General features: G+C 38.3%; 1 protein-coding gene across 1 annotated transcript in view; it reads right to left on the bottom strand.

Moving 5' to 3' along the window:
• Positions 1-23,577, bottom strand: part of grap2.S (GRB2 related adaptor protein 2 S homeolog) — a 52,295-nt gene that overhangs the window by 12,715 nt on the left and 16,003 nt on the right. The window contains exons 2-4 of the mRNA XM_018261208.2: positions 12,205-12,290; positions 1,980-2,071; positions 739-858 (exon numbers count right to left, since the gene is read on the bottom strand). Coding sequence (XP_018116697.1) covers positions 739-858; positions 1,980-2,071; positions 12,205-12,282 — 290 coding nt within the window. The 5' untranslated portion in view covers positions 12,283-12,290. The remainder of the gene's footprint in view (positions 1-738; positions 859-1,979; positions 2,072-12,204; positions 12,291-23,577) is intronic.

A 23,577-nucleotide genomic window follows, 5' to 3' on the forward strand; every position in this document is an offset into this window, starting at 1 on the left:
ATCGCGGCCGCATCTGTTCGTTGATGCGGTCCCGCGATCCGACCGCCCGTTTGGCAAACGCTAGGATCCGATCGCTGGTCCCTAGGGCCCACGATCGGATCAGCCCGATATTGCCCACCTCAAGGTGGACATATCGGAGGGAGATCAGCTCGTTTGCCGACATCGCCAAACGAGCGGATCTATCCGTGTATGGCCACCTTTAGACTGTGCACATGCTCAGTGCGGTCTGGGCTGCTTAGGGATTGTCATAAACAAAGCTGCTTGAGTTCTGCATGGCTGGGAAGTAAGGCGGGGGCTCCCCCTGCTGTTCATAAGTATGATTGTTTCCCTGCTCAGCAGTTAGGGACCGTCTGACAATTCCTATCCACAGCAGTAAATGAAGGGGGAATGTCACTGCATACAGTCAGGTTTCTTATAAAAACGGTACACATTTAAGTAATTAAAGTATATTGGAGGTTTCTTTTTCATTAAAGAAAGTAAAAAATATTTTTTTTCCTTTACATGTCCTTTAAATAACCTTCAAACTGAGCTGGGCCTCCCATTACAAATCATGCCCCCCGGCCCCCCCATAGGATTCAGCCTCACAGAGTGGGGACATTATGTTATTGACTCCCAAACTCCAGCTCCTCAAGAACTCCTCTAGTACTGAGACTGTGTGGGTGGGTTGGGAAAAGGAGGAGTTGGGTTTTGCCCATAAGACTGTAGTAGCACATTACATATAAATACTTAATACAATACCTGACCGACATAGAGAATTGCCCTTTGGAAGTCTGGCTGGCACGTATGATGAACGCTCCCACATATCTGCCTATGAGTATACTCTCAGCTTCTCCACGGGAGATGTTCTCACAGTACCACCTGTCATGAGAAATCAACGGCAATCACACAAAATGTTATTTCATTTATATACTTCTTACATAAAGGACTGCTAAAACTTTTTTAATGACAACACAGATTTGGGTAACAAAAACAACCAAAAGGGGACTGCTTAGTATCTGGTGAAGGTCAGAATTTTTTAAATCCACCTTTTTCTAGACCCCTTTGCTTAGATTTCACTCTACACATGCTAGTCACAGCTTACAATATATACACTACTGCTGGAAGATATGACTCTAAAGCAGATTTATACCAGTTATCGTCATCTGAAAGGAAAGAAAAAAAATAACCAACAAGGGTAAATGGTGGTGATTAGTGATGGGTATAAAGGAAATGGCAGCATTTGTTCTTTACACACTATAAAAACAAATATATCCCTTCACAAAGTGTTACCACCTGGCTAGTATTTTGCTGATCCAGACAGTAATAATTATTACTAGAATGCGAAGGCAACCACAGCCCTTTAGCAATAAAGTAAAGTAGCTCCCCATCTTCTTTTCTGCTGATTCACTGCACATGCTCTGTGCTGCTGTCACTTACTGAGCTTAGGGACCAACTCACAATATACAGTACACATAGGGGCAAATTCACTAAGCAGCGAAAACGCGCTAGCGAAGCCTTCGCCACACTTCGCCAGGGCGCCGATAATTCACTAAAATCCGAAGTTGCGCTCAGGGAGGTGAACTGTAGCGAATTTGCGCTAGCGTTAATTCGTCAAGCAAAGCGAAGTTACACTAGCGATGCCTAATTTGCATACGGCGCCAAGTTAAAGTACAATGGACGTATATGTAGCAGCAAATACATTACACTACACAAGCCTGGGAAAGCTTCATTAAATAAAATAGAGTTGTTATTTTGCCCTATACACGTGCCCACTCTATAGTTTAGGTTCCATATGTGCAGCGTTTTTTGGGACGTAGAAAAAATTTACGCCAGCGCCCGTTAGTAAATCGGCGAAGTAACGAAATGATTTCATGCTGCCGAATTTTCGTTAGCATTAGTCACTTCGCCCTTTAATAAATCTGCCCCATAGAATATAAATGTCACAATATAAGGCTGATTAGTAAATAATATTGGTACTCTATAGCTTGCTAAGTACTCACCTGGGAAAATGCACTTCCACATAGTTTTTGGGAACAAATCCCTCAGATCCATGGAGTTCAGATTTATACCAGTTATCGTCAGAACCTAAGATCTAAAAGGAAAGAAAAAAACCCATAACCAACAAGGGTAAATGGTGGTGATTAGTGATGGGTATAAAGGAAATGGCAAAATGTCTTCTTTACACACTATAAAAACAAATATATCTCTTCACCAAGGGGCAAATTCATCAAGGGTCAAATATCGAGAGTTAATTAACCCTCGATATTCGACTGGGAATGAAAATCCTTTGACTTCGAATATCGAAGTCGAAGGATTTTGCGCAAATACTTCGATCGAAGGAATAATCGTTTAATCTAACGATTAAATCCTTCGAATCAAACGATTCGAAGGATTTTAATCCAACGATCGAAGGATTATCCGTCAACCAAAAAAACTTAGCCAAGCCTATGGGGACCTTGGGTTCGGTAGCTTTTAGGTGGCGAACTAGGGGGTCGAAGTTTTTTCTTAAAGAGACAGTACCTCGACTATCGAATGGTCGAATAGTCAAATGATTTTAGTTTGAATCCTTCGATTCTAAGTCGAAGTCGTAGTCGAAGGTCGAAGTAGCCCATTCCATGGTCGAAGTAGCCAAAAAAACACTTCGAAATTCGAAGTATTTTTTCTTCTATTCCTTCACTCGAAGTTAATGAATTGGCCCCTTAGTGTTACCACCTGGCTAGTATTTTGCTGATCCAGACAGTAATAATTATACATAATAATTCACTAAAATGCGAAGTTTTGTCCCGGGCGTCGAACGCTGGTGACTTTTGCTAGCGTTACTTTGGCAGTGCGAGCATTCATTTGTGCCTAGCAAAACTTCGCTAGTGATCTCGCTTAGGTCAATTTGCATAGGGCGGGAAATTTAAAGTTGTATGGACGTCTTTAATATAAATGTTGCTGCAAATGGTTTGAGTTACTGGTTTATATCACACATGTCCAGGGAACCTTAATAAAGACAAGATAGTTAATATAATGCCCTACACATGAGCCCACTGTAAAATAATGTTCCACATGTAATAAAATGTGTGGAGAAAACCGCTTACCCAAAAAAGTGAGTTAGGACTTTTGCAGCCAATCCCGCTTAAAAAAAGGAATGGACCCCAGCAGTTTTTGAACTTTAATGCATTTTCAGTACACAGAATATGATGTAAGTGACAGAAGATTGAGGAAGATCTAGCTGCTTTATAGCACTTCGCCTGGTCTGAGTTGGGCGAAGGCAACTCTGGCGAAACAGTTAATGTAAAATCTGCATTTTAGTGAATTTGAGAAGTAACGTCAGAGAGAAAAGTCGCCTGGTGATAGACTGCGAATGACCGGTAGCGATGGCCCCATTCACAAGCGAATTGGCGACGTCCCTGTGGCTGGCAAAAAGTCGCTAGCGCCACTTCGCTCTTTAGTAAATCTGCCTCATAGACTCTATAAAAAAGCAGTAGCTCTTCCAGCCATGTACAAGTAAGGAGACCTGAAAATGAGACCTGCAGATGTGTCATGTGCTACCCTAAATTTTCAGATCAGGCCTCTTCATTGTTATTAGTCCCTTCACAGTTTGATAGTTTCAGCATAAATAGTAACCCAACAACCAAAGTGACATCCAGACCTTCTTCAAATAAAATACTTATATAAAATAGACTAAGGGGCCAATTCATTAACTTCGAGTGAAGGAATAGAAGAAAAAATACTTCGAATTTCGAAGTGTTTTTTTGGCTACTTTTTTAGTTCGCCACCTAAAAGCTACCGAACCCAATGTTAGCCTATGGGGAAGGTCCCCATAGGCTTGGCTAAGTTTTTTTGGTCGAAGGATAATCCTTCGATCGTTGGATTAAAATCCTTTGAATCGTTCGATCGAAGTATTTGCGCAAAATCCTTCGACTTCGATATTCAAAGTCGAAGGATTTTCATTCCCAGTCGAATATCGAGGGTTAATTAACCCTCGATATTCGACCCTTGATGAATTTGCCCCTTACTGTTTTGCTGTTATGTGGGTTAAGAAAGATGGAAATATCTCATTAAATAGGAACACTAAAGGGCAGATTTGTCAAGGGTCGAATTTCGAGTTTATGGGAGTTTCTAAAAACTCGAAATTGGAAAAAAAAACGACCAATCAAAACTTATTTTAAAACATTTTTTTTATATTTGGGTGAATAGGATCGACCTGCAAACTTGAATCGAATTAGATTGAATTCGATTCGGGTTTTTTCATCAAAAACATTTTTTTCAAAAGACCACCAAACAACTCCAAATTGATTGGAGGAGGTTCCCCATAGGGTAAAATTATAAACAAATTCGGCATGTTTTAGATGGAGAATAATCAAATTCAAATTCTTAGGGAAGGGACAGTACATGATAAATTTTCCCCAGTTACACTAAAATAAATGCAAAATTTAAATTTATAAATGAGAATTATCAGTTCGACCCTTGATAAATCTGCCCCTTAAGGTGGAGAGGAGAATCGGAAGACAAATCACCCGCAACAGTTACTAGGGTATCAATCCGCATATCATCTAGCTTTATCTATCGTGTATCCAAAATATTTGACTTTGTTCCTTGCCTCAGTGACATTTCTCTAGTTTTGTTTTCAAATATCTTTTAGAAGTAGAGATGATAAAATCTAGGGCAGAACTAAAGCTCTCATCCTCCTCAATGAGCTCCAGCCTACAGGACGATGGTGGGAATTGGACTTGGTGCAATTAGTGGTGACCATGCAGTTTCCAATTCTACTTTCACACTCTGTGCAATTAGCTTCAAGCCTAGAATGTCTGGACAATTATCTTTGCTCTGCTACAAAGAAATCTTTATAAAAACTTCTCAAAAAGACAAAAATGTGTGATGCGCCCTAGGCAGCTATGAATAATTTATAGACTCCGATGTGATAGAGTTCTGGCTAAGGCCAAGTCTCGTGACCATTAGAGAACCATGATTAGAATAAATCTTTTGAAGGCATCAGTCTGAAATAGACTGGCAAGAGTAATAAAACAGAATTATATGATATTAATCTGACTACTTTTACTAAAGTGATAATTTAGGACAAGTTGATTATCTATATCTGCAATACTTTAAGGAAACCCTTCTTTTCTCTTTAAAGAACTAAACCCTAAAAATAAATATGGTTAAAAATGCCATATTTTATATACTGAACTTATTGCACCAGCCTAAAGTTTCAGCTTCACAATAGCAGCAATGATCCAGGACTTCAAACTTGTCACGGAGGTCACCATCTTGGAAAGTGTCTGTGACACTCACATACTCAGTGGGTTCTGAGCAGCTGTTGAGAAGATAAGCTTAGGGGTCGTCACTAATTATCAAGCAGAAAATGAGGTTGGTCTGTAATATAAGCTGACGTTACAGGGCTGATTATTAAATTCTGATGCTAGTTGCACTGGTTTCTGTGCTGCCATGTAGTAATTATCTGCATTAATTACTAATGAGCCTTATACTGTGACATTTCTATTCTATGTGTACTGTATATTGTGAGTGGATCCCTAAGCTCAGTAAGTGACAGCAGCACAGAGCATGTGCAGTGAATCAGCAGAAAAGAAGATGGGGAGCTACTGGGGCATCTTTGGAGACACAGATCTTTACTGCTAAAGGGCTGTGGTTGCCTTGGGCTGGTACAGAAGCACAAATCATAATGTATAACATTTCTAGCCTACTTCTTTAGTTAGGCTTTAGTTGTCCTTAAAGGGGTGGTTCACCTTTAAGTTAATTTTTGGTATGTTATAGAATGGCCTATACTTAGCAACTTTGTAGCTAGGTTTCATTATTTATTTTGTATAGTTGTTGCATTTTTTGCCTTCCTTTTCTTTCTTTCTTCCTTTTTTTTTCTTCATATTTCAGTCTTTTGTTTAAACCGCTGTTTTTTTGATAAGACTCTAGCAACGAGATAGCTGATGAAATCAAAACTGGAGAGATGCCCATTAACTTTAATTGTCGCCGGCGTCAAAATCGCTGTTTCGTGAATTTTTCTCCCGTTTCGTGAATTTCGCTGGAAATTGGCCTATCACCAGTGGTAAGATAAAAAAAGAATAACCAGCTAAAAAAAAGAAGAACAAGCTAAAAAAAGAAGAACAAGATAAAACTTATTAAGACCTTCTGTAGCTAAAAATCTACAAATTCTAATGAGGTCAGTGTTATAAACACTTTGAGGAGGTGAAACAACTCTCTTAATTAATAAAGAAAAATGATGTATTCCCAAGTATATTCCATGCACTTAGTTATCACGTTTTTTTGTGGTGTTTGAAAGATACACCCTGTAGGACTACGTATGTACGTCTGTAAGTGCAGTTGTGTAACACTTTCCCTGCAGTCAATTGCATAACACCATTATCATTATCACGTGCCAAAATTGGTTCCTTGTACTTCTGTATAGTTGCTCTTGGCACCGCCACACTTTCCTACCACTTCTGGACCAGGCAGTAGCTCAGGATTCCCTCAGCCCCCTGCATGAATCACCGCAGTACAGTTGCCAATTAAATAGAGGGCACATGTCACTTGCACACTGAACACTGAAATTGTATCAGCAAACACAGGAAATGTGACAGGAAACAGTTGCGTAACTATAGAGCAGTGATCCCCAAACAGTGGCTCGTGAGAAACATGTTGCTCATCAAACCCTTGGCTGTTGCTCCCAGTGGCCTCAAAGCAAGTGATTATTTTTGGATTCCTGGCTTGGAGGCAAGTTTTGGTTGCATAAAAACAGGTGCACTGCTAGGGGCGTAACTACAGAGGAAGCAGACCCTGCGGCTGCAGGGGGGCCCAGGAGGTACAGGGGGCCCCATGAGGCTCTCATTGATGAGCAATTTGAACATATATTGGTAAAACAGGACAAACACTGGATATGTTGGGGGCCCTAAAATTAATTTTCTGTGGGGCCCAGCAACATCTAGTTCCGCCAGTGTGCACTGCACAAGCCTTCTGTATCAGCCCTAGATTTCTAATGTGGCCTCTCCTAGGACAGAGTCGTTCTAAATTGATGCACATTGCACATGTTCTTGAAATGATGTTATGTTTGTGTGGAGTTCCCCTTTAAGGAAGAACATTTTTATTGTTGTACCTAATATGAAATGTTGCTGGTGTTTTCACACAAGACCTGTAGGTAAAATGGGGGTAGGGTGATGTTTTGAGCAGGATACAAATGAAGCAGACCTAAAACTGAGACTACTATGTGTGGCTGAAAGCTTAACTCACAAGTTTTTCTTTTGACATGGCAGAGGTGTAGGCATTTCTGTGCCCCACCCTTCTTGATATTATTACTGTTAGTTATTCCGTTGGGCTTATAATGCCATCTGCACCCGAACAAAACTGTTGACTATAAAAAACGTTTCCTCTGCATAGCTGACCCTTTGTCACTGCCTGCACTACCTACAATGCAGCGGGGAATTCTTTCTGCCTGTACCTTCATCTCCTAAAGGGCAACTTTCCCTGCTCTTAACGTCTCTGCTGTGTGACAAAATATCAAACTAATTAAACATAATTATACAAAATAGATTTATACATTAACAGCTCCACTCAATATTTATTGTGTCATGTAGTTATTTATAGACAGTATGTCCAGCAGTGAGTGAGTGACTGTCCTTCAATCTCTTGGCACTGCCTGGTCAATCCTTCTGCCTTTGTAAAAATGGTTTCATGGACCCCAAAATCCCTGTTTATTGGTAGTGGGAGAATGTAGCCAGGTGTTGGGTAGTTGCCTGCAGCAGGGGGAATTCCAAGCTTGGTGACATTTGTAGTACAGGAGTTCCATCATTCTAGGGGCTGCACCAGTCTTCCTGTGCCGCCCATATACTGTATTTTATTTAAATGAATAATGCGTACAGTGGAGGTACCAATTTTATATGAATAAATAATACTGCATCTTTTTCCGGGAGGCAATGTAGGAGAGCCATCATTTTAAAAATGTGGACGTAGAAATGGAAACCTCCAATATCTTACTCCAAGAGAATTGCTACAATTGGGACAATAAACACTATGCTGGGTGGTTGGAATATACACTTTTAAATGATTTTATTGGTGACCATTTAAATAAATGTTTTAACTATACAATAATGTGTCATTTATAGTATGTCTGTGTCTTATTTTTATCAACCTCACTAATACTCTTGGGGCCGAATGGAAAGCAAATCCTACCCATAGGGGCCGATTCACTAAGGGTCGAATATCGAGGGTTAATTAACCCTCGATATTCGACTAGGAATTAAAATCCTTCGACTTCGAATATCGAAGTCGAAGGATTTAGCGCAGATAGTTCGATCGAACGATCGAAGGATAATTCCTTCGATCGAACGATTAAATCCTTCGAATCGAATGATTATCCTTCGATCAAAAAAAGTCAAAAGTAGCTTTTAGATGGCGAACTAGGGGGTTGAAGTTTTTTTTAAAGAGACAGTACTTCGACTATCGAATGGTCGAATAGTCGAAAGATTTTTACTTCGAATCCTTCGATTCGAAGTCGTAGTCGAAGGTCGAAGTAGCCCATTCGACGGTCGAAGTAGCCCAAAAAAACCTTCGAAATTCGAATTTTTTTAACTTCGAATCCTTCACTCGAAGTTAGTGATTCGGCCCCATAATGTTCCAACATTTGGTGAAAATCCTTCCTAGAAGAGTAGAGACTGGCATAGCAGAAAAGGGAAGATCAGCTTCATATAAATTCCCTTGTTTAGTGAATGAGACACTTGGGTCATTTAGTGTATGCAGGCTCCTGCACAATTAAGATGGTTTCTGTGTATATTTACTTCTATGTATATTTACTATGTGTACTGGTTTCCATACATGCCAATGGATACAGCCAAGTGCCAAAATAATAATAATAAAACTCAATAAAATAAATAATGGAGAAGTTGCTTAGAATAGGTCCATTATTGTCAATATACAAAATGCTTATTATTAGCTTGTATTTATAAAACACCAGCATATTTTGCAGGGTTTGTACAATAAATGGTTGTATAAACATAAAGGAAAACATACAAACAAACACCACAAACCAAAACAAGAGGTAAAAAAGGGTCCTGCCTACAAGAGCATAGGTTTTTTATCAAAAGTAAGCTAATTTAATGAAATGTGTTTTAGGAGATCTTTATTGAAGACAGACAGACAGAGTAGGAGAACATTGTGCAGAATATGAGAATTCTTGCAAAGTCTTGAAATCAAGTGTTCTTTTAGTATGATGTATTGTAGAGAGTCATATTCTGAGACAATTTGCATTTGGTTTTCATTTTTTATTATTTAAGGTTTTTGAGTTATTTAGTTTTCTATTCAGCAGCTCTCTCCGGTTTGTAGGCCAGTTGAAAAGTAGCTTAGAATTAGCCATTCTATAGCATACTAAAAGTTGACTTGATGATGAGCCACCCCCTTCAAAAAAAGGTCTGCCTCTTGTTTTATATACGTATAAACTTGAGTTTACTCCGACATTAAGGGGCTGATTCACTATGGGTCGAATATCGAGGGTTAATTAACCCTCGATATTCGACTAGGAATTGAAATCCTTCGACTTCGAATATCGAAGTCGAAGGATTTAGCGCAGAAAATTCGATCGTACGATCGAAGGATTATTCCTTCGATCGAACGATTAAATCCTTTGAATCGAACGATTCGAAGGATTTTAATCCAACGATCGAAGGAATATCCTTCGATCAAAAAAACTTAGGCAAGCCTATGGGGACCTTCCCCATAGGCTAACATTGACTTCGGTAGCTTTTATCTGCCGAACTAGGGGGTCGAAGTTTTTTTTTAAAGAGACAGTACTTCGACTATCGAATGGTCGAATAGTCGAACGATTTTTACTTCGAATCCTTCGATTCGAAGTCGTAGTCGTAGTCGAAGGTCGAAGTAGCCCATTCGATGGTCGAAGTAGCCCAAAAAATACTTCGAAATTCGAAGTTTTTTAACTTCGAATCCTTCACTCGAATTTAGTGAATCGGCCCCTAAATGTAACCGTAATTATCACAGATTTGCCTTGAATGTGGTTTCGTCTGTTTGATGTGCTATTCTGTCTGTAGTGAAGAACGACCCATGTGACTGTATGGTCAATGACTAAAAGAGCAATGATTCCCTCTGTCTCTTTTAACCGGTGCAACCTCCTTCTGCTACCTCTGCAGTGGTTATAATACGTGATGCATCTGTGTCGCTTCCTGCAAGTGGAGCAGAGCTGCTCTTTGATACTGTGCAGAGGCTGAGTCATTTACAGCTGCTGGATTACTCACAGACCAAAATAAAACCACACACTTGTATACAAAACCGCAACCCTCCCATATTCTGCAGCTGGTTACCCCATTAGACCTGCAAGAAATACATTTGCTTAGAAAAGAGTGTGGCAGTGCATTACAATGTCAGCACCCAAATGCTCCAAGCTTTATTTACTCCAGGAATCTTAGAACAGGTATGGGACCTGTTATCCAGAATGCCCGGGACCTGAGGTTTTCTGGATAAGAGATCTTTCTGTAATTTGGACCCTTATACCTTAAGTCTATTAGAAAATCATATAGCATTAAAGGGGGGGTTCACCTTTATGTTAACTTTTAGTATGTTATAGAATGGCTAATTGTAAGCAACTTTTCATTTGGTCTTCATCATTTATTTAGTATCGTTTTTGAATCATTTGCATTTTTCTTCTGACTCTGTCCAGCTTTTAAATGGGGGTCACTGACCCCATCTAAAAGCAAATGTTCTGCAAGGCTACAAATATATTGTTATTGCTACTTTTTTATAAGTCATCTGTTTATCCAGGCCCTCTTCTATTCATATTCCAGTCTCTTATTTAAATTGGCGCATGGTTGCTAGGGTAATTTGGACCCTAGCAACCAGACAACTGAAACGCCAAACTGGAGAGCTGCTAAATAAAAAGCGAAATAACTCAAAAACCACAAATAATAAAAAATGAAAACCATTGCAAATTGTCTCAGAATATGACTCTCTACTTCATACTAAAAGTTGACTCAAAAGCGGACAACCCCTTTAAATAACCCAATAAGCTGGTTTGGTTTCCAATAAGGATTAATTACATCTTAGTTTGGATCCAGGACAAGACTGTTCTATTATTACAGAGATAAATGAAAATCATTTTAAAATTTGGTATATTTGGCTTCGCCGAAAATTTGCAAATTTCCAGAAAAATTCGCAAAAAATTCACAGAAAAATTGTGAAATTGGAACATTTCATGAAAAAATCGTGAATTTTCGATGGAGATTCGCAAATCTATTCACTGGCGGCGAAATACGGACATTTGCAGAAAATTCGTGCCAGGCAAATTTATTCGCCCATCAATATGGATAGCGGATCCCATACCTTTATAGGATTATTATAAGATTGCTTACTTCTAGCATTACACGTGTCATACATGATCACAACCTGTATTGCAGGAATGCCCTTTATAAAAATAACAATGCAGTAGATTATCTCATTAGAGTCCCTAAAACACATCGAATGAGCTAAGTAAAATATGTGATAAAAAAGTTGCAAATAGTGCTGTAGGTCTAGTAACCTATAGCAACCAATAAAATGCTGTTTCAAACAGCAGGCTGATAGATACTGATGATTGGTCCCTAAAACACAATTAAAGGAGAAGGAAAGCTACCAAAACAGTTTATTGTCAATAGATTAGCCGCAATAGTGCAAGCTATAACACTATATTTAGTCTGCTGAATGCTTTACCATACCTGAGTAAACCGCTTTAGAAGCTCTCTCTGTTTGTTTAGGATAGCAGCTGCTATATTAGCTTGGTGTGACATCACTTCCTGCCTGAGTCTCTCCCTGCTCACTCATAGCTCTGGGCTCAGATTACAGCAGGGATGAAGGAGTGAGGGGGAGAGGAGCAAACTGAGCATGCTCAAGCCCTGCCCTGCAATTTGCCCACAAATACTGGATAAGAAGCCAAATTCAACCACAATGATGCTTAAATGTGAAAAATTCGAACTCACATGGTGAAACTGTAGCAAGGGTGCTGGTTTAATATATACTCACCACATAGATACAACAGACAAAAAGCAAAAAAAATGCAAAAAAATCATGCAAATCAGAACCCAGAAATTAGTAGCCTGTGACGAGGGGGCATGAGGGTAGTATTTGACAGCACAGATGCTCTTATGATTTAACATTTGTAAATGCAGTTTGTGTGGGGTTTCCTATAGTGTATAAAGTGCACTTAAAAACTCCTACGTCATGTCGTCCCCAAATATTTATTTAAAATAAAAGTACCTTTAGCACATCCCCTTTTTTGAAGCTCAGTTCATCTTCCCCCGAGGCATTAAACTCATACATTGCCAGGGCTTCCATCCTCTATTCTGCAAGAACAAAGATAAGGGGATGATTGTCAACAGTTACACAATTTGTACTGACATACACATCATTCCAAAGTGTAATTAGCAATAAGCAATACAGCAAAATTAGCAGTGTAGGGAAGCTTGTAATAATTTAATTGTCGGAATCGTGTTTGCTTAGCATCAAGAATTATGCAAGTATTTAAACAAGGTTACTATATATATATATATATATATATATATATATATATATATATATATATATATATATATATATACACTGTATATATACAGCTTAGCGTTAGAGGTGCTAGTTATTAATTAATAGATAGGATGGCTTGAGTTAGGAGTAGTGATGAGCGAATCTGTCCAGTTTTGAAATGCGAATTTCGATGCCGATGACAATTCGCTGGCATCAAAATTGGCGCCGGCATCAAAGTTGACATTTATGTGGCAAATTCGCAAATGTATTCGCGGGTGCTGAAACACGGAAATTTGTAGTGAATTTGCGCCTGCCCTGTGAATGCGGTTTCTTTTATGTTTTTGATATATATAGAGTATATATATATATATATATATATATATATATATATATATACAGCTATATCTATACAAAAATGCCACCTATGCCCTAATAACTCTATTACTAAGCAAATGAATTACCCCTGACCCTCACCCCCATGGTAAAAAAAATCCTGAAAGAATTTGCAATGGATTTGACACTTGGGGGGTTATTTATTAAAGTCTGAATGCCAAAAACTCGAAAATTTTTTGTTTTTTTACTATAAAATCAGAATTTTTGGTGAAAAAAAAAACCTTGAATTTTCAGGATTTATTAAATCCCAAGGCTGCAAAAAGTCCAAATACGAAAATCCGGCATCTCAGACTTGTGGAGGTTGTATATCAATCTATGGGAGAGGTCCCTATTCTATTTGGAAGTTTCTGTGGCCTGCGCTGGAATTATCCCTAAGTCAAATTCGGCAAAAATCCCGAAAAAAATTGAGCAATTTGGGAAAAAAATCTGGAAAAATTGCATTATTCGGATTTTTGCTCGATTTTATCAAGTTTTTCCCCAATCCAATTAAATTGTGCTTTTTTAAATAATAAATAAGGTCAAATCGTGGATTTCAGTTTGGTCAGACTTTTTTCAATAAAATAATCAGAGAAAATTCGGATTTTGATAAATAACTCCCTCTTCAGATGCTGTAGCTGATGAAGGGGAGAAGGAAAACCTCCAATGGCCCAATTTAGTGCCAAATTAGCATTTGTTCTCCCTTCCTTACAATTCCTTTCTAACTGTTTTATTCTTAAGTGCTATATAATTGTCTGTTTTGTAACTTGTTGTTACATTTACATAAAGGCTATTAAAATCTCAGTTCATAAATTGAACTTGTATAAAATTGCCTTGTTTATCATTAATTCTCATCAAACATTTAAGGTTTATAATACCGTAGAGTTTATTATAACATCAATTTGTTTTTCTTAATTAGTCCTTTAACCTCTACAGGGAAGCTGTTTTGTCTTGCATTAAGAAAACGAAAATATTTCTGTTTTTGTAAATTGTAAAGGCTAAATATGTACCTGCCAGATAAAATCTAATGTGCACTGCAATCAAAAGAACAGATATATTTACTTCCACCTCTATAAAAAACAAATGCTGTATTAAATCATTTAAGGCAAACTACACTTCCACAATATTAACTACATAAATGTCAATTGTGAGATTTCAGACCCATATGAAAATTGAAAACAAACACATTTCTAACATTATACTGAGACATATTTAAGATGTATAGAAAAGCATACAAGGAGAAGAAGCACATACAATAAGAGAAGCACTTGATTGCATTTACTTCAATGGATGGAAGATGATGGAGGTGGATAGGGTATAGTTCAGCTCTACCATTCATCCATTATTTATTTATATGTATGTAAGTGTAGATAGGACTTTTGTTGAAGATATTTAAATGATCTGTTTCTATTTAAGGGCAGATTGTATTTATAATATATATATATAACATTATAATTTTATATATTTTATATGAATTGAATCAATTGTTTGTGCCTCTTGGTTTTTTTTGTTTGATGGAATTCATTCTGGTCTGTAGTCAGGGCTGCCATCAGGGTTGCACAGGGGGTGCTCCGGTATCGGGCCCAGGCATTAAGTGTGCTGCACTTTTCTAAATAGTCGGGCCCCCCTTCACAGCGCCAAAGCCGTGGCGCCTCTTCCGAAGTCCCGTACCGTCGAAAAGCCGAACAGCCAAAGTCCCGAAGCGGCGAAAAGATCAGAAGCCACGGAAATAGATGAAGTTGAAGTCCTGAAGAGGCGAAAAAGACCCGAAGCCACGAAAATAGTTGAAGTTGAAGTCCTGAAGAGGCGAAAAGACCTGAAGTCCTGAAGCCACGAGTTCAATTCTACTGAACACCAATGTTTTTTTATTTTCTTAAACCCCTGGCCACCAATGTATTATTTTAATACACTATAGGCCCCTGCCACCAATGTTTTTTTTAAACCTGTAGGGGGCCCTGACCACCAATGTTTTTTTTAAAAAAACTTTTATGGGGGCCCTGGCTACCAATAATTTTTTTTAACTTGTAAGGGGGCCCTGACCACCAACGTTTTTTTTAAAAAAAAAAAAAAACTTTTATGGGGTCCCTGGCACCAAGAGTTTTTTTTTAACTTATAGGTGGGGCCCTGACCACCAATGGCTTTTTATAACTTGTGAGTGAGGGGGTTTACAGTTTTTAGCACTGATGTGGACTTTTTACTGTGGTGTGGGCTGGATCTGGGGTGGGGCTTGGGGGTGGGATCTGGTGTGGGCACGGACTAGAGGGCCCAAAACACTTTGCTGTATGGGGCCCCATGATTTCTAATGGCGGCCCTGTCTGTAGTTTATCCTCAGTGATCTTTAAGAACTTACACAAAGGGACATCATTACCAGTGAGTATGCTTTTCCAAATCAAATGTAAGTACAAGGTATATCTTTTTAATTTTTCCTTTTAACCAACCTTTCTTATCTTTTCTACGTGTGTTCTAAAGCTGGACATAAGCCTCAAGATAAACTAGGTCACCAAATAAGTGGATCTTTCTCCAGCACACCCACCTTGATCTGGGCGATATTGGGCTGATTCTATCGTCCTATCGATTAGATCATAGTGAATGTAAATGCAGGCTGTTGTAGGGGCGCAACTAGGGGTATGCAGCAGAGGAACGTACTTCGGGCGAAAAGGTGGGGGGGCGCCAGGCATGTACCCATCCTAGTTCTGACCCTTTAAATCTGAATCCTTTAAATTGGTGGCTCATGCACGTACTTCTGTGCAAGAGTACACTCGTTCATGCACGTGCACTAGGGTTGGCACTGGGGCATCAAGAGTTGACTGAATCAAGAAGTTGGTTTAGTGTTGGTCATCAAATTGTATAAATGTCATAAGTACGACAAAGTATTTTATAATTTTATGGATTTGTTGTACTGCCACCAAATTTTAAAAAGTGACATAAACATAGTAAAAAACTGTCATTATTGCTCTGTGAAAATGTCATTTTCTCTGTACAGACTTAAGCCAAATTAGCCTGACATTTTCATTATGACAGAGACATATTGGTGTAAAAAATGTCTGTAAAAATGTTGTGGGTAGGACTCAAAAATGAAAAAAATACTCAAAAGTTTGTACGCATCACACAAAAATAACCACAACCACTTTTTAAAGGACAAGGAAAGTTAAGTAGTCTAGAAATGTTGTACATTATGTTTTGTGCTTCTGTACCATCCCAAGGCAACCAAATCCATTTAGCAGGGAAGACGTGTCTCCAAAGATGCCCCTGTAGCTCCCCATCTTCTTTTTCTGCGGATACACTGCACATGCTCTGTGCTGCTGTCAGTTACTGAGCTTAGGGATCAACTCAAAATATACAGTACACATAGAATAGAAATGTCACAGTATAAGGCTGATTAATAATTAATATGGATAATTACTACATGGCAGCACAGAAACCAGTGCAATTAGCATCAGAATTTAATAATCAGCCCTGTAGCATCAGCTTATATTACAGCCCAACCTAATTTTTTGCTTGATAATTAGTGACACCCCCTAAGCTTAGCTTCTCAACAGCTGCTCAGAGCCCACTGAGCATTTGAGTGTCACAAACACTTTCCAAGATGGTGACCCCCTGTGACAAGTTTGAAGGCCTGGATCATTGCTGCTATTGACAAGCTGAAACTTTAGGCTGGTGCAATAAGTTCAGTATATAAAACATGGCATTTTTAGCCCTATTCATTTTTAGGGTTTAGTTCTCCTTTAAGCAACAGATAGTTCATATCATTTTAAGTGGCATATAAAAGAATCTTACCAAACTGGAATATATATTTAAGTAAATATTGTCCTTTTACATCTCTTGCCTTGAGCCACCATTTCGTGATGGTCTGTGTGCTGCCTCAGAGATCACCTGACCAGAAATACTTCAACTCTAACTGTAACAGGAAGAAGTGTGGAAGCAAAAGACACAACTCTGTCTGTTAATTGGCTCATGTGACCTAACATGTATGGTTTGTTGGTATGTTTTTGACTACAGTGAATCCTACGATCCCAGGAGGTGGCCCTTATTTTTTAAAATGGCAATTTTCTATTTATGATTACCCAATGGCACATACTACTAGAAAAGTTTATTATTATGAAAATGGTTTATTTACATGAAGCAGGATTTTACACATGAGCTGTTTTATGCGATATCTTTTTATAGAGACCTACATTGTTTGGGGGGTATACAGTAGTTTTCCTTTAAGTGTTCATTTTGGGGGTATAGTTTTCCTTTAAGGCCCAGCAGTCATATAGCTCACTGCCTGACTCTTCATTAAACAGCTACAGGTATGCGAACTATTATCCAGAATGCTCAGGACCTGGGGCTTTCCAGATAACGGATCTTTCTGCAATTTGGATCTTCATACTTTAGGTCTAATAGAAAATCATGTAAACATTAATTAAACCTAATAGGCTGGCTCAGCTTCCAATAAGAATTAATTATATCTTAGATTGGATCATGTACAAGATACTGTTTTATTATTACAGAGAAAAAGGAAATCATTTTTAAAAATTTAGATTATTTGGATAAAATGGTCTATGGGAGATGGCCTTTCTGTAATTCTGACATAACATTTCCCATACCTGTATTACAAATTTCTGTATTTTTTCACCTTTCTCACATTATTTTGCAACATGACTTTAGAAGATATATATTTCAGCTCACAAGGATAACTGGATCCTTTCCCCTGGTTAAGAAAGGAACGATTAATGAGCCCCCCGTAACGAGCGCTGATCAGCTTGCACGGAAAATCTGATGTAGTCATGCTTTGCTGATCCCTCAATGTATGAGAAAACTGATAATAAAAGATTAAAAGAGGTGGGTTTTCTATAACACTGAACAAAAGCTTTGCTCCTGGATATGGAACACTATATGCTAACACAGACAATGAGGTCCATGTACAGCCTAAAGCTATTGTTAAACTGAAATGATTATTTGAGACCTTATATTTTTATGGATGCTCAGCAGTTTAATAGTTCTGAATGCTTCATTAATTTTACTGCAGAATCAAGGATCCAGTGCAGTGGAATATATCTGTGCAATAGACAATGAATGATACACTCAAATATTTACATATTAGTAAGGTACAAGGACCTCCTTAAAGGAGAAGGAAAGGCATCGTACTCTTGGGGGGTGCCAAATGTTAGGCAACCCGAAGTGAATGTATTTACTTACCTGAAACCCCGGGCTGGTGCTCCTATCAGCAAAAAACTGTACCGGCCTGGGGTTATACCAATGTGCACCATAGAGCGATCCACTTCCATCTTCTTTCTTCTAATTTCCTGGAGCATGCGCAGTTTAACGAAATAGCCATCTTTTTTGTTGAAGTTCGGCTTTTCGGTTCTACTGCGCATGAGCAGCACCGCAAAGAAGGAGGAAGAAGGAAGAGGGTCACTCTGGTGCAGTTTTCTGCTGATAGGAGCACCAGCCCGGGGTTTCAGGTAAGTCAATACAATCACTTGGAGGTGCCTAAAATTTGGTACCAAGTGTATGATGCCTTTCCTTCTCCTTTACAGCAAAATTGACACATATGGGCTCATTTATGAATGAGAACACACACCATGTTTTATGCACGTTGCAGTCACTGTACGCATAACTATGTGGCACTGGAGGGGGGTTGTGGGTGCACTCCTAAGGCCATATAAAAAAATATTTAAATACAATAATCCCCTGTTGAGCCAGTCAGAAACATATCCAGTGTACATGATAACTGATTCCATGTACATGATTTATTTTTCCTGGTTATATCCATAATCATTCAGTTTTGGCACAGTTTTGCAATTGATGAGTGCTGAAGATAATACTAAAGATACAGTATATTGAAGTAGCAAAAAATGACTGTACAGATATAGGATCCGTTATCTGGAAACCCAGTATGCAGAAAGCTCCGAATTACAGAAAGGCCTTCTCCCATAGATACCATTTTATCTAAATATTTCAGATTTTTAAAAAGTATTCATTTTTATAAAATGTATTTATTATACATTATTCAAAGTTTTAAATTAAACTTTAAAAATCAGCCTTTCTGCATTTAAACAGATTTCACCTTTAAGTTAACTTTTAGTATGTTAGAGAATAGCTAATTCTGAGAAACTTTTCATTTTGCCTTCATATGTCTTTTTTTTATAGTTTTTGAATTATTTGCCTTTTTCCTCTGACATTTATCAGCTTTCAATGGGGGTCACTGACCCCATCTAAAAACAAAAGCTCTGTAAAGCTATACATGTCTGGTTATTGTTACTTTTTATTACGCATGTTTTTATTCAGATCCGCTCCTATTCATATTCCAGTCATTTATTCAAATCAATGCATTGTTGCTAGGGTAATTTGGACCCTAGCAACCAGATTGCTGAAACTGCAGACTGGAGAGCTGCTGAATAAAAAGCAAAATAACTCAAAACCCACAAATAATAAAAAATTACAAGCGACTCCAAATTGTATCTTTATACTAAAAGTTAGTTTCAAGGTAAACAACCCCTTTAATAAAACAAATGTGATTTTCATTGTAATCATATTTTTCCAATCTGATTTTTCTGAAAATATTGTAGTGATTAAGAAACTTGAGAAAACTTGGTCAAGTTTAAATACAATTTTTTCACAATTGAGTTTAAATCCCAAAAGTAATAAATACCCTCATTTTATTTCACAAATTTAATTTTTCTTTGTTATTTTGATTTTTATCTGTTTACATATTAACCACCAAAAATAAACAATATTAGACTGCAAGAATATTAAATCTTTCTGATGTCTAGCCAAAGGCAACAGAGACCTATAGGCATTACCAAATAACCACACAAGCCTGATATACACAAGCAAATGTATATCAGCAATCAGTCATTCTAAACATGGTGGGGGCATATTTATCAAAATCCAAGTATTTTAATTAAAAAAAGTCAGACCAAACTAGAATCCACTATTGGACCTTATTTATTATTAAAAAAGCCTGATTTAATCGGATTGGGGACAAATTTGAAAAAATTAGCAAAAAAAAAAAACAAATAGTATGATTTTTTTTCCCAGAAGCTTGACTTTTCAGGCAAAAATCCTAAAAATTCTGGCTTTTAGGGAAAAAGGCTGAATTTTTGGGATTTTTGCCCTAAAAAGTCCAAAATAGTCAGATTTTTGGACTAATTCCAACACAGACCACAGAAACTTCCAAATAGGAAAGGGACTTCTCCCATTGACTTATATAGCACCTGATTTTCAGTTTAAGAATTTTTCCATCCTCTGGGTATAATAATGTAAATCTTGAAAAATTAATTTTTTTCCACTAAAAAATTCAAATTTTATAGTTAAAAAAACTAAAATTTTTGGCATTCAGACTTTAATAAATAACCCCCTTATACTTACATGAGTAATCAACAAAAGTCCACCACAAACACACACTCTAATATGCCTTATCTATAAGCTCAATGGTAGGAGGCTGGAAATGCTCCAGTATCGCTGGCCACTAATCACATGCAATGGAAATAAGGTAAGATATAGAATTGTTGGATGAAGTCCCAGCGTTGATCCGATGCGACAAGACAGATGCAGACAACATCGTGCAGTGTTTTGTCGCAGTGCGTCGGATCACGCCTAAAACGTCCATGTAGTCATATCCTAAGGGTGGAGACACACGCTAAGATGTTGGGGAGACTAGTTGCCCCAGCGACAAATCGCCTCTTCTTCGGGCGACCCCGCCGGCTAGAATGTAAATTGCTGACAGGATGGCACTCGGAATGCTTCGTATTCCATAGTCGCCCGAAGTTGCCTTGTGAGACAACTTTGACAGCTTCGGAAAACGAAGCGTTCCGAGTGCCATCCCGCTGGCGGGAAGGAATTTATGGGAGATTAATCACCCGAAGAAGAGGCCATTTTTTTCGCTGGGTGACTAATCTCAGAATCTTAGTGTGTGTCACCACCCTAAGACAACCTTGAAAAACACACGGCAGATTTTCTTGTTCGTTTCCACTCTTGTGAATATTCACACAACAAATAATAAAATACTATATCTAGAATGAAAACAGACAAGCGTGGTTAAATGCCATTTCTTACATGCAGAGAAAAATCAAGATGAATTTTTGAATTTCGAAAAAAATCTGTCCTACACTGCTCAACAATTGAATTAAATAATAATCTGTTTTTTAAAGCTGAAATTGTAGGCCGCTGTGCTTTAGCTGCATGGGCTTTGGCTTGTCCTGTCTCTCTCATACAAAAAAAGCCCGGCTCATTCTCTCCATAATTGGCTCAATCGTATTCAAGAGAGTGACACAAGGTGAAAAAAAAAAAAGAATCTATTGTTATATTTCTAAACCATTAAATCCCATGGGTCCTGGAAACCTGACAGTTGTGATGTATGCTTATGTACATTGGCTGACTTAGAAGAACAGCTTTAAAGTGTTGCACTGACAAAGCTGAATGTGTATAGTGACAGAAGGTGATGAGTAGTGACAGAGCAGAGAGTATCAGGTGCTGGAAAAGAGCCTGTTCTGCAGATTAGAAGCGAGATGCTCTAATGGAGCCGTGCATGTGCAGCAGGTGGAAAATTAAAGAGAAATTTGGCAGAATTGTCAGTCACTCAGGTTGCTTGGATTTCTTAAATACCAATACTTTCCTGTGAGAGTATGGTCAGTGTCCCATGTTCCTTCTTTATCTGACTAGCCCCACATAATTAAGGATTGCACTTATTACATAGTGAATGGTCCCAAATATTAAGGATGGCACACAGGTAATTATGTAATGAGTAATGTTCATCTATTATAATTAGTATAATGCCTGATTACTAATGTAGGAAAGCTTGCACGCTTGCATACAGTATATCAGTACCAGCCAATATATGGTGGCACATTAGTCATAACATATAAATAGGCACAATATATTGAGCCACATATGATCACAGCACTGCTCTTTGGCTGCAATCTGCCAGTGTCTGTTTATAAAATCAAGTACCTGTATGAGAATAACAAAAAAAAAAGGAGAGAAGAAACCCCAATAAAGGTATATAGGAGCTACACAAGACAAGGTACCAAAATATCAAAAAGCCTTTATTAAACAGAAATATTCTTAAATTAAAAACATTCACACATTAAAATAAACCACATACTGGGCAAATAATAGGACTCAGTGGCAAGTCAAGTGTGAGCACATCCTGTAACTATGACACCTTCACATATCTACAAATGTTTATTCGTACCCGGGTACCTGTTGAATATGCCCAAGACTATACATATACATATATATATATGACCCGGGGCCCACCGGGGCTACTACCTCCAGGGCTCAAACCCTCGGGCCCCCAGATGCAAAGTGCCCTCTGGCCCCCTCCCCAAGCCGCAACCCCCCTCCCCAATCCGCAACCCCCCTGGCCCCCGCGACTACCTTCTCCCAGGGAGGGAGGACAGAATCAACTTCCAGCTTCCACGCAAGGCCCAGGTCTGGGCCGGCGGGTCCTATAAGGGCCATGGCCCACCGGGTTTTTTCCCAGAGTCCCGCCAGCCCAGTCCTGGACACTGGACCTGTTATCCAGAATGCTTGGGACCTGGGGTTTTCCAGGTAAGGGATCTTTCCGTAATTTGGATCTACATAGTTTAAGTCTACTAGAAAATCATGTAAACATTAAAGAAACCCAACAGGGTGGTTTTGCCTCCAATAAGGATTAATTATAACTCAGATCAAGTACAAGGTACTGTTTTATAATTACAGAGAAAAAGGAAATCATGTTTTAAAAAAGTAGAACAAAATAATTAATGTAAATGGCAAAAGTGTTAATAAGCAAGTTCCCTGAGCAATTTTACAGAAACATGTTGAGTTTAGCAGTCAAACTCATCTTTAACAGGAGGGTCACTGACTTACACCTAGTTTAATTTATTGTTAATCTCCAATGCAAATGACATGCAAGGGCGAATGTTTAATGCTTGGGAGAATTTTTATTTTTATTATTATTTAAAATAAACTGTTCAGTCTAAAACTATAGTTAACTCTCTTTGCGAGGGGTATGCATCAGTGCCATGTTGAATAAAACTGCCATAGGATTTTTCGAATTTCCATGAATGGGAAGCTGGTGTCAGGAGGTTCAAGACTGATTGCCTTGGGTTTCAGAGAGAGGACCACAACTATTTAAAATACTGTGTGCAGTGGAGCTTAGTATGTAATAGAGGAAGAATGAAACACAGAGCAGTCGTTCACAAATGCACATTATTCATTATGCCAGCAAAACGTGAGAAAGCAGTTCACATTAGATACTGGGGATTTCCAACCTCCTACCACTGAGTTTATAGATTAGGCACATCAGTCAGTGTTTGCTGTGGATTTATGTTGATTACTCATGTAAGTACAGGTATGGGATCCATTATCTGGAAACCCATTATCTAGAATAACGGGAAGGTTGTCTCCCATTGACTCCATTTTATCCAAATAATCCAAAATTTTAAAAATGATATCCATTTTCTCTGTAACAATAAAACAGGCCACCTTGAACTTAATCCAAACTAAGATATAATTATTTCTTATTAGAGGGAAAACCAGCCTTATGGGTTTATTTACTTTTTAAATGATTTTCTAGTAGACTTACGATATGAAGACCCAAATTACAGAAGGATCCATTATATGGACAACCCCAGGCCCCAAGCATTCTTGATAAAAGATCCCATACATGTACATGGGGCAGATTTACTAAGCTCGAGTGAATAATTCGAATGCAAAAATATTCGAATTTCAAAGTATTTTTTTGGGTACTTCGACCATCGAATTGCT

This window comes from Xenopus laevis, chromosome 4S (assembly GCF_017654675.1).
Source record: "Xenopus laevis strain J_2021 chromosome 4S, Xenopus_laevis_v10.1, whole genome shotgun sequence".
Classification (NCBI taxonomy): Eukaryota; Metazoa; Chordata; class Amphibia; order Anura; family Pipidae; genus Xenopus; species Xenopus laevis.